Here is a 12,316-nt window from a genome sequence, read left to right as displayed (position 1 = left end):
TGACCACTGCAGCTTCAACCTGCTGGGCTCAGGTGATCCTTCTGCCTCAGCCTTCCAAGTAGCTGGAACTACAGGCATGTGCCACCATGCCCGGCTAATTTTTTTTTATATATATATATAACTGTAGAGATGAGGGCTCATCAAATTGCCCAGGTTGATCTTAAACCTGTGGGTTCAGGCAATCTTCTCACCTTGGCCTCCCAAAGTGCTAGGATTATAGTCATGAGCCACCGCACCCAGCCCGACTTTAGTCTTATAACAAACATGAAGGCCAGGTAAATACACAAACATGCTCAAGGGCAAAATGAATGACAGATTATGCTTTTACTCCAAAACTTTGGATATCATTTAACATGTACTATATATGTGGTATTTAATTTTATAACAGCAAATAAAATGTGTACAGACAGTGTAGCACAGTGGCCAGAACACAGCTGGTGAGACTGGCAACCTCAGATGTAGTGCTGAGTCTATGCTGCCCAGCCGCATGGCAAGTATGCCTATAAAGGTCTGATTCAATTTTGTGTGGGCCTTTTCTGCTTTCTCCTCCTGTATCTAAAACCTTATTTATGTAACACAGCAGTCATGTTTTTACTGGACTAATGCAAAATTAGAAAAATAAGGACAGTATATCTAGTACTGAGATTGTTAAATATTAAATTTTCAGGAAAGACTGTCTATATACTAAGGTTATATTTTGGCTTTTTGGGGGGGATGGGAATCAGAGTCTCCTTCTGTTGCTCAGGCTGGGGAATGCAGTGGCACAGTCACAGCTCACAGCAGCCTCAAGCTTCTAGACTCAGGCGATCCTTCCACCTCAACTTCCCAAGTAGCTGGGACTACAAGTTGACGCCACTGTGCCCAGCTAAGTTTTTTGAATTTTTTGTAGAGACAAGGTCTTGCTATGTTGTCCAGGCTGGTCTCAATCTCCTGAGCTCAAGCAATCCTCTTACCTCAGTCTCCCAAAGTGGTGGGATTACAGGTATGAGCCACAATGCCTGGCCTATATTTGGCATTTTTTGGTGTTAAAACTTTTTTTGTAATTAAGTGATGATGACAAAGTGAGTTAGTGTGTGTGTATAACTTATTTCACTAAATAAAAGTTGTCAAATCTTAATTACAATTAAAAAAATTTTTCTGTCCTATGGATTCAAAAAATCTGGAAATCATAAGATTTCTAAGAACCCAGTGATTTTAGAGTTTTAAACTAGAAGGAATAATCTTACTTAGCTGAACTTCATATATATCTGAAAAATTACACAAATCATGTTTTATATGCACTAAGACAATGTCCATTTTAGGGCTCTCTTGTAGCATACTTTTTGCAGAGTGAATAATCAATACTTAATTTACCTTTAACCACTGAGATTTTCTTTAATGATTTAGATTGTTTTATGAACTCCTCCTCAGGTAATACATACCTAAATATTTTAACAAAATATCTTGATTATAGAGTATTTACTGTCACTCCCTTCCTTCCTAAATCATACACAGACACACACACGCTTTAGTTACTAGCAAAATATATTAGATAAAATTCAGTAAGCTAGCAATTTCCTTCCCAAAGCATACATTTCCTTATCATGATAAACTAAAATTATCTATTTTTTATCTAAGAAATCTACTGTACCTGACATTATCAGAAAAAGATGATGATAAAAGACCAGAATTTAGGAAGTTAAGCCAGTGGAACGAAAGCAGACTCAGCATTTCTCTGGCATCTGTGGGCTTTCAAATACTGTCAAAGGGACTGCTGTATACACTGTATCTAGTTTTTAAATATTCATGCCAGTTAATGCTTATACTTTTTCAGAGTGAATTTTTGAAATTCGCATCTCATTTTAAGTAACAAGAGCACTTATTTTGTTTGGTTGGAAAATCTCATCTCTCTCCAGTTTTAAATACAGTAAGGCCCCTACACACAAACCTTCAAATTGTGAACTTTCAAAGTTAGCTAGTTCATGTGTCTGGAGTACATTGTCACATGCATGCATCCTCTACAAGCGGCTGTGCTTTTATGTACAGTACTGTAGAGAGTACAGTAGTACAGTATCTTTATTTCAAGTCCAGGACGTCTGGAAGCAAGCATAAAAGCAGCAGTAATGTAGTTGGTACTATACTTTTCAAGATACTGTACTATAAGATTAAAATGTTTTATCATTTGCTTGAAAAGTATTCTAAACCTATTATAGTACAGTATTATATAGCCACTTGTGTTAGCTGGGTACCTAGGCTGACTTTGGTGGACTTACAACCAGCTCTTGAAACAGAACTTGTTCATATGTAGGGGACATACTGTATTGTAAAAATGCCTCTCCCACCATATCGCGATCCAACCCCTTTCCTGTGCCTTCTTCTTCCTTTTTATACAAAGATAGACATGAATTTTCTATTCTTACCAAATTAACCCATTGAACTGGGAATTTTTATTCATTTGAGCAGATACATAACTCTTTAAAAAAAGTAGCACAGGCACACCACACAAGAATGCATCTTCTCTAAAAAGCACCAGTGATGATAAACTTATCTTAATGTTGTCTTTGGCACAGCCTTTTTAGCATCCATGTAAGAAACCAAAATAAGTTATTCAGACATAACAAAATTAACAAGACAGCCTTATCCTGGTGTTTCTAAAGGAACTTACCATCTTAAGAGAAGGAAATGGCTGATTTTCAGAAAAGGAATTTTCTTCCTCGACCACAGATTCTGAAATTTTTTTTAAAAATGCAGTAAATAAAATGCCACTGTATCACTGAGATCTTTTCCTAAATCATAGCTGGCAAACGACAGAGCTGGTTCAAACTGTCCCTAAAGCCAAGTTCTATACTTGAAGGACTCTTCACTTTTTAAAAGTTAAAAATGTTTGGAAAGACTGATACATACGAAATTATTAAAAACTTTTCATCATCAGGCTAAGACAAGTAATAAAATGGTTACTATACACATGATATATATTCAGTTGAAAATTAATGTATATAAGGTCATCAGATCTATAACATTACATTTTATTTTCATTAAAATGACCAAAAATATGCTGAAACTGATTTCTGAAATCCTACTAATGCTAGCTACAAAATGAAAACCGTTTTCCATATTGGTACATACCTTTTCGATCCTTAGATTTTAGTGCAGTCACATGAGAGAGCTAGAACACACATTGCAAAATGAAATGAGACAAGAATACTTAGTTTAAGAGGTGGCAACAGAACTACAACTTGAAAAACTAGCACATTAGAAAAGATAATAGAATGAAGAATTATCAGTTTAATAATAGTAAGTACTAAGCACTGTGCATATTTTATATGTGCATACACTGTGCATATTTTATATGTGCATAAGTATATAAAGTCATGATCAAATACTCAAGTAGGGAAGATGAAAATTCTAAAGTTAAAAAAATTTTATAGTTAATAAAACATTTATTTAGATATGTAATAAGTATGGGAAGAGAAATCATATTGGTACAACAAATAAAAATCCTGGAAATTAACATGTTTACCAACTATCGTGTAAAACTGTAAAATAGTGACAGTTATAAAATGAAGAGCACACCACAAGCTACCAAGATTATAGATGAGAAGGGTTAGCCCCTATGGCCTACAAAGACTTATGGACAAGTGCAATCCTTCATGAACACAAAAATCTGTGGGGTTCATAGAAACTGCTAGGGAGGTTAGCTACATCAGCACAAATCCACTTTCCAAACAGAACAGAAACCAAAGTTTACACTATAATACATTAAATGGACGTTCCTTCCCATATGCAAAGAGAACACCATAAACAGGCAAGTACAAGTAGTCTAAAGAATAATTTACGTTTTATGCTACTATTATTACCTTTAACAATTGGAGTTGGTCAAATGTTAGTTCTTTTACTGGAATTTCAAATAATTCAACTGGATCAGCATCAAATTTCTAAAAAAAAGAATAAAAGACAGGGCGAGAGAAATGGGCCCTAAATTATTAGTGGATGTTCACACTAGACAGACCTAACATCTCAATTTATTGAACGATGACAGTAACTGTCAGGTGGCCACAGGGAGCCCATAAAGGAGAGGCCTTCCTGCCTAACACCACCTCCTAGCCCTATGCTCTGGCTGTTTTTGTTGTAGGTGGGGAGTATCTGGGGAAAAAACTGCTGGAAGAAAGTTATGACACTGAAGACATCAGAGGACAGAGCCAGAAGACAATCATTTCTCCTATTTCCTGCCATGCTGTATTTTATTTGATATGTTTCTATGCTACACAATTAAGGAAGCAACATGAAAGTACTATTTTTTTTGAGCTAAGAAAGATAACTTTATTAAAGAAAAGATTCATTGTGAAGGGCACAGTGGCTCACACCTGTAATCCCAGCATTTTGGGAGGTGGAGGGGAGAGGATTGCCTGAGCCCAGAGGTTTGAGTCCAGCCTGGGCAACTTGTAAGAACTCGTCTCTACAATCAATCAATAAACAAACAAACAAATAAATAAATTAGCAAATAAACATGCCTATAGTTCCAGCTACTTGGAAGGCTAAGGTGGAAGGATAGCCTGAGCCCAGCAAGTTGAGGTTGCAGTGGCTATGAGCATACCACTGCACTCTAGTCAGGTGACAAGAGTGGGATTCCAACAACAAAAAAGGAATTAATTTCTGTCAGTAAATTTCTAAACTTTTTTAAACCTTTTAAATTTATGCTTGGTTAAAAAAAAATAGCAGTCATAAAAAGAAAATGTCATGAAAAAATTGTCTGATTAGCTACAAGCAGTAATACTTAACAAGAACTCTGATCTACTATATTTCTCCCACAAGCAAATCTGTTATTTTATATTTTAATGCTGTATCAAATAATCAAATGCCACATAGTTGGAGGCAACTCTATCTTAAGGAAATGAATAAAGGTATCAACAAGAAATAAATCATTAATTCAATAAATACACCAAAATCTACCACATACTCATTTATGTATTAATATACATTGGCATGAACCTGTATACTGCATAAAGCTTTTCTGGAAGGATGCACAATAAACTATTAAGAGTATGGGAGTGAGACCAAGGAGAAAAAGGGAAGGAAGATTTATTTTTCATTTCATAACTTCTGAACTACTTGCATTTTTTCCTAAAAAAACATGAATTGTTTTTATAAGAAAAATACCAGTTTAAAAATTAAAATTCAACCCAAAACTATATATAACTCACTGTGCAATCATTCCCCAATTAACACCTTCAGGTTCAACTTTAGAGCAAGATAATCTGGCAAAAACAGGGGATCTGTAATACTCCTTAATGAACTCTCATTAATTTTAAAAAACACTTTGCAACTAGATTCATTAATCTCAATCTTGGCTCATAAGATCCTTTACTACTTCATTCCTCATTTCATTGTGCATTAATTAATTTTCTCCCACAACAAAAATAACCTGTTCAACTTCTGTGTAGTTATTCTACGTTTGTCATCTGAATAGATGTGTCTCTTCCTGTCCTCTCCTAATATCATTTCACAGAAATGGAAGACTCCTCTTCTATACATCACAGTAGTCCAACCCCAGGACTGATTAGAATCCACTAGCAGGTGGAGACAGGTGCCTTGTCATACTCTTCTGTATGACAAGCAGCGCCAGGTACAGTGTTCTACGTGTTAGCTAGCAAACTGGCTTTCATTTTAAATCAACTCAGTTTAAAATAATATCCAACAGAGTTCTTTTAAAAATGCCCAATGAATCCTCCAAGTTTAAGACCCAGAGAAATAACCTAGTTAATATGTATACTGAAATGTAGAGACTATATAATTATCACAATTATGTGTGAACAACAATTACAACTAAAAAAAATTATCTGCACTTTCAAATCTCAATCTAGACTCCCTCCATCACATCCTCCTCTCCAGTCTTCCTGTCCCTCCTCCAGTCCAGGCTCACCTTGCCTGTAGCCTACATTACTGCTCCCCTTGCCTCTGGCCTCTGTCCTCTGAAATCACAAGTACATCAGCTACCAAAACACTGGTCTTGAAGTTGAGTTCTGAACATTTCCTTTCTCAATGAAAAGTCTTTTGCATCCTCCCTACCTCCCAAGTCTAAACCCCATTCCTGAGGCCCTCCACCATCTGACTCCAAGCCACCAAGTTTTCCCTGTGGCCCTTCCTACACCAGCCAAATCATACTAGCCTACTAATTTGAGAAAATGCTTGAGGCAGAAATAGATGGGAGCCTAGAAAACAAACACTATGTAATGACAGTAACAGACTCATGTAGAACTACGTGGAGTGTCCCTTTCTAGTAACTTTTTAAAATGCACATTTGGCAATACAGAGACCCTACTTTAGGAAATTTCAATCTCCTCGCCCTCTCAAGAGCTTAAGAAAGGAAAGGATTGGCTGTAACTCACCAAGAAAATGAAGTGACCAACTCTATTCAACAAATAATTATAAATATAACAAAACTTACTAGTTTTTAAACCTTGTACCTAACAATAAGAATTTAAAATGATTTCAACATACCTTTTTCATAGTCAGACAACAGGTGAGATCATGATACACTACAGGCACAAAGTCCTTTGAAAGATGCACATCAAATTCTACAAAGGCTGCACCCTGACAGAAACAAAGAAAGAAAATATGTGGAAAACATTATCTGATACACAATACATCTCAAACTACAAATATATAAAAAATTTATTAGCCGGGCATGGTGGCTCACACCTATAATCCCAGCACTTTGGGAGGCAGAAGCGAGATGACTGCCTGAGCTCAGGGGTTCGAGACCTGCATGAGTAACACGGCGAGACCTCGTCTCTACAATAAATCAAAAAATTAGCCAGGCATGGTAGCACAAGACTGCATTTCCAGCTACTTGGAAGGCTGAGGCTGAAGGATCACTTGAGCGCAGCAGGTCAAGGCTGCGGTGGCCGTGAGCAGCGTGCCACTGCACTCCAGGCTGGGCGACAGAGTGAGACTCTGACTCAAAAAAAAAAAAAAAAAATTTATTGTTCATCATATAATTATACACTTGTATACAAAAACATAAAACTTTCTTATGAATTATTTAATACTAGAAGCTTTTTCTAAAAAGTAATCTCTTAAAATTATTACTTTTCTCTTTTGCAAAAGCACAGTAATTCTTCCTTGACAAAAAAAATGGGCACTGATTCACTTGAAAACACTCAGGCACCTTGGTAGCAGTGAGACAGTCTTGACAGATGTCACCGTAGCTGCTGCGATGAGCAGAAATGGAACCTAACAAGTACCTGGAGTTCAGGGATCCCTTGCCTGGCTGCCCGTGGCCCCTGCATACCTCAGCTAGACAGTGAAACCTCACAGATGAGGTAAGGTAAAGAAAGAGCGGCAGAGCCTCTTAGCCCTGCTCCTTGGTGCACCCAAGCAGCAGATACCTTACAGCCTTTCAGCAAAATGCCAGTGTTAAAGAGGAAGCTACACTGCTGCTTAACAGAGAAAACAAAAACAGGCAATAAGAATGTACACACGGCTGAATACAGAGGCTCATGCCAGCACCTTTTGGGAGGATTATTAGAAGCCAGGAGTACAAAACCAGCCTGAGCAACAAAGCAAGACTTCAACTCTACAAAAGATAAAATAAAATAATATTAGCTGGGCAACATAGCTCGCACTGTAGTCCCAGCTACTAGGTAGGAAGAGGTAAGAAGATGCCTTGAGCTCAGGAGTTCAAAGCTATAACGACCTATGATTACACCGCTGCACTCCATTCTGGTGAGAGATTCTATTACTTAAGAAAAAAAATAATGCACATGTCAAATATACTGATGGAAACCTAAACAGATGAGTAAGGAAGACAAAAATTATAGTTAAAAACATATCCCTTCTGTCCTATTAATTAATCCATTTAAAACTAACTGGGAACATAAACTGACATAAGAAAGTCAGCTGACACTAAAGGAAACAAGGTCTGAGAATTCTGTAACGTGAATATGACCCAGAAATGCTGTACAAGAACGGACAAATGCATTTCTTTCTTTTTTTGAGTTGGAATCTCACTCCGTCATCCAGACTGGAGTGCAGTGGCATGCTCCTGGTCACCGCAGCCTTGACCTACTAGGCTCCCGTGATCCTTCCGCCTCAGCCTTCCAAGTAGCTGGAACTACAGGTGTGCACTACCACACCTGGCTAATTTTTTGATTTATTATAGAGACGAGGTTTCGCCAAGTTGCCCAGGTGGGTCTCGAACCCGCAGGCTCAGGTAATTCACCCACCGCGGCCTCCCAAGGCATGGGATTACAGGCTGAGCCACCGAGTCTGGCTGGACAAATGCATTTCTATTCCTTCCCAGGCTCTACATCATGGAAGGGTGTTCAGCTTGAGGATACACATGGATCACAGGTGAGAACCAAAGAAGCTCAAGAGTCTGGCTGTGAAGCCTGCTTCCTTGCTGACTTCTGACACAGTAATCTTAGCACCTTCTATTATTTTAAACAAGATAATACCACAAACTAGTTCTACCAATCAGAACAAATGCAATCACTCCTAAATATATTTTGGGGTTTTTTTTGGTTTTTTTTTTTTAGTTGGAGTCTCACTTTGTTGCCCAGGCTGCAGTACAGTAACACAATCATGGCTCACTGCAGCCTCAACCCTGAGCTCAGATGACCCTTCCACTTCTGCTTCAGCCTTCCCAGTAGCTAGGACTGCAGGTGTGCACCGCCACGCCTGGCTAATATTTTGTAGAGACAAGAGCTTGCTATGTTGCCCAGACTGGTCTTGAACTCCTGGGGTCAAGCCATCCTCCCACCTCGGCCTTCCAATGTGTTGGGATTACAGGCACAAGTCACTGCATCTGATCTACTATTTAATATTTTTAAACATTAAAGTAATTAATGTCTAAATTAATTCAAGATGTAATGAATTATACAATTCATCATTATTTTATATACCTTTAAGAGAGGAAAAAATGCTGCCAATTGTATGACTCAAATTGTAAAATCCGTTCCAATTTTAGAGGTTAGAATATTTAAAAATCACATCTTAGAAATAGATGTTAGTTCATATAAGTGATAAAGCTAAACACCTGACTAATTAAGTTTATCAGCTGAACTGTTTTTGAAAAGGCCAAGTTTAAAGCATAAGGACGACACTGGAAAAAGTGGAAATAAAATAACTAAAAGTTTCTCCATTTTCTCCCTAGTTTCAGTCTGAAACATGAGGTTCTCTGATGGGGTTGGGGCGGGTGGTGGCAGGGGAAAACCCCAGGTTTAAAACGCCAAGTTGCAGTTGCTGAAAATATTAGGAATTAAATAGACTCCTACCCTTTAAGACTGGATAAAAGAAAGGAGTTAAGAAATTTAACATCATCAATTGATATGCAAGCATGGACACTGATATACTTTTTAAAAAGTGTTAATATACCCCTTCAGCTTCTGTGAGAGGAAAAAAAATTACATTAAAAAAAATTTTAAGTGTTACATAAAAAATAAACTAGCTGGGCATGGTGGCACGCACCTGTAGTTCCAGCTACTAGGAAGGCTGAGGCAGAAGGAATGCCAGAGCCCAGCAGATCGAGATTGCAGTGGCCATGAGCATGCCACTGCATTCCATCCTGGGCAACAGAGTGAGACCCCAACTCAAAATAATAAAAAAAAGAAAGGAAATGGAAACAAGTTCAGAAGAAGCATCAATATGCCTCCTAGTTCTTAATGTAGACTAGAGGAGGATCACCCAACCACCTTAGTCCAAAGTTGTTTAAAGAAGGAGAGGCTACTTACATGGCTAGCAGCATTTCTTAAAGAAGCAATAGTATTTTCTTGAACTTTAGCCAGCCTGAAATAGAGAAGAAATATAGTTATCACAGACTATAGGAAAGATAAAGAAGACAACTGTATCTTCAACAATGAGAAATGGTACTTAACCTCTATTATGAGGCTAATTTTGTCAGCTCCAAATATGATTGGTCATCACTTGCTGGTATACATAATTATTTCATAAATGCAAGCTCTATCAATTATAGGTATTTAACAAGCTGAATATAGACATATCCTGCACCACAACACAAACCTTCCCTATACTATGGATTTTTTTCTTGGAGACAAGTGAGGTGACCAATTAAGAAATACAATGCTTTTCAATGGCATGAAGAAATGAGACAGAGAAAAGTTCTCCTTCCAATGGAGCCTCTAGATGACTTAATACTGGCATATTGTGGGAGAATGGGAAAAGACAGACATACCTACAGGACGGAAGTATGGAAACTATATTAAGAACAAAAACAGAAACAAAGAAATCTTATTATTTGACAAGATGGGGTCTGAAGGTGCTTCTACCTTAGGTGGTAATTCGATTTGTTCTACAGGCCTCAAAAGATCTTAATGATCCCAAAGCTGGCACAGCATCACTATAACAAAAAATGGAGTGGGATAAAAATTTACAGTAGAAAAATCTGTGGCAATGAGCTACAGCACTGGTAATAAAATAAACTAAAAAAAAAAAAAACTAGAAGGGAAAGATAACTGTGCCAGGCTGCAGTCTGTGTCTATTGAAAAGGGATGCTGAGCATGGTGGCTCACCTACAATCCCAGCACTTTAGGAGGCAGAGGTGAGAGGATTGCCTGAGCTCACGGGTTCGAGACCAGTCTGGGCAACATGGCACGACCTTGTCTCTACAATAAATCAAAAAATTAGCTGGGCGTGGTGGTGCATGCCTATAATTCCAGCAATTTGGAAGGCTGAGGTGGGAGGATTGCCAGAGCCCAGAAAGTCGAGGCTGTGGTAGTCTTGAGTGTGCCACCGCACTCCAGTCTGGGTAACAGAGTGAGACTACGACTCAAGTGTAAATAAGTGTAAATAATCTCCTTGAGATTATTTACACTTTCCTAGACACATGGATACTTGGAACTAAAAGGAACACTAGGGTTAATCTTATCCATTTTACAGATGAGGAAACAAAGACCCAGAAGGCAGGCAATGTGCCAAAAGTAAGAACCTAACACAGATAATAAACTGACGCCAAAAAAGCTTTCTGCATCAAGCTTTCCCTCCCGTCTTTCTACTTTTAATGTCTTTTTGTTATCAATTCAATATATAAAGACTGACCAGAAACTTAGAGGTGGTCTTTATTTTGAAATAGTAACTCCAATTCCCAAATTATATTGAATTCCCAGGATAATAAAAACATCATGTGACCTTCAGTGCATCAAACCAATGAAATCTTATCAAATATGAGCTATCAAATGCTAATCATACTCAAATATTTAACCTACCGGGCAGTTGTAGTAGAGTTCCCTGCACCTCGATGTCCAACATCCAATGGTGTTCTTGGTTTCCAATACTTGGAAAATGAAGATTTCATGTCACAGTTGTATCCTGGTAATGGCTTAATAATTATATAGTCAACTTTCATAGAAAAAAAAGAAGAGACAAAGATAAAGATGATTTAAAAGGCCATTATGAGCTCAATTACATTTAAATAGCACTTAAACCAGGTATATCAATCAAATAGAAATGAAGTCAAAATTGATGAAAAGTAAAGCTTCTAGAAAATCTAACAGACATGATTCTTAAACTGTCACTGTATTAGCTAATAGTCTAAAACAAATTATTAATTTAATCTTTACCATTTTCAAATACTTAATGTGAAACTAATGAAAATTCTACCTTAAGCTTAGCTTACTTACAAGGTGCCCCTTTTGCATCTCCAGACTTACCTCTCACTTTGCCTATTGTTTTCCTGGAATTTCTGCTCATGATGGGAAGAGTAAGAATTCCAGCACTCTTCCCACTCTCAGCAATGGTGGATGATAAGAGGCATGCTGTGCCCACATGTCCAGGAAGGGCATCACCCTGAACAACATGTTCACTGAGATCTTCCTAAAAAAAAGGGGGGGGGGGAGGTTTTAAAATAATCCTAATTCAGCCGGGCTCGGTGGCTCAGCCTGTAATCCCGCGCCTTTGGGAGGCTGAGGTGAGTGGATTGCCTGAGCCCGCGGGTTCGAGACCTGCCTGGGCAGCGAGACCTCGTCTCTACAATAAATCAAAAAAAATCAGCCAGGCGTGGTAGCGCATGGCTGTAATTCCGACTACTTGGAAGACTAAGGTGGAAGGATTGCCGGAGCCCAGCAGGTCGAGGCTGCGGTGGCCGGGAGCAGCCACTGCACTCCAGTCTGGGGGACAGAGTGAGACTCCAACTCAAAAAATTAAAAAATTAAAAAATTAAAATAATCCTAATTCCTAGCCAGGCTCGGTGGCTCAGCCTGTAATCCCGCGCCTCTGGGAAGCTGAGGTGAGTGGATTGCCTGACCCCGCGGATTCGAGACCTGCCTTGGCAGCGAGACCTCATCTCTACAATAAATCAAAAAATCAGCTGGGTGTGGTAGCG

General features: G+C 38.3%; 1 protein-coding gene across 2 annotated transcripts in view; it reads right to left on the bottom strand.

The window, feature by feature from the left end:
* Window positions 1–12,316, bottom strand: part of GPCPD1 (glycerophosphocholine phosphodiesterase 1) — a 57,623-nt gene that overhangs the window by 17,899 nt on the left and 27,408 nt on the right. For both annotated transcript variants that reach the window (XM_008062876.2, XM_021713886.1), the window contains 7 exons: window positions 11,646–11,808; window positions 11,202–11,334; window positions 9,711–9,765; window positions 6,478–6,570; window positions 3,837–3,914; window positions 3,106–3,145; window positions 2,645–2,706 (listed from right to left, as the gene is read on the bottom strand). In XM_008062876.2, coding sequence (XP_008061067.1) covers window positions 2,645–2,706; window positions 3,106–3,145; window positions 3,837–3,914; window positions 6,478–6,570; window positions 9,711–9,765; window positions 11,202–11,334; window positions 11,646–11,808 — 624 coding nt within the window. The remainder of the gene's footprint in view (window positions 1–2,644; window positions 2,707–3,105; window positions 3,146–3,836; window positions 3,915–6,477; window positions 6,571–9,710; window positions 9,766–11,201; window positions 11,335–11,645; window positions 11,809–12,316) is intronic.

The sequence above is a fragment of the Carlito syrichta genome, unplaced genomic scaffold (genome assembly GCF_000164805.1).
Source record: "Carlito syrichta isolate Samal-C Ts95f unplaced genomic scaffold, Tarsius_syrichta-2.0.1 Scaffold21242, whole genome shotgun sequence".
Lineage (NCBI taxonomy): Eukaryota > Metazoa > Chordata > Mammalia > Primates > Tarsiidae > Carlito > Carlito syrichta.
This window is presented reverse-complemented; position numbering and strand designations above follow the sequence as displayed.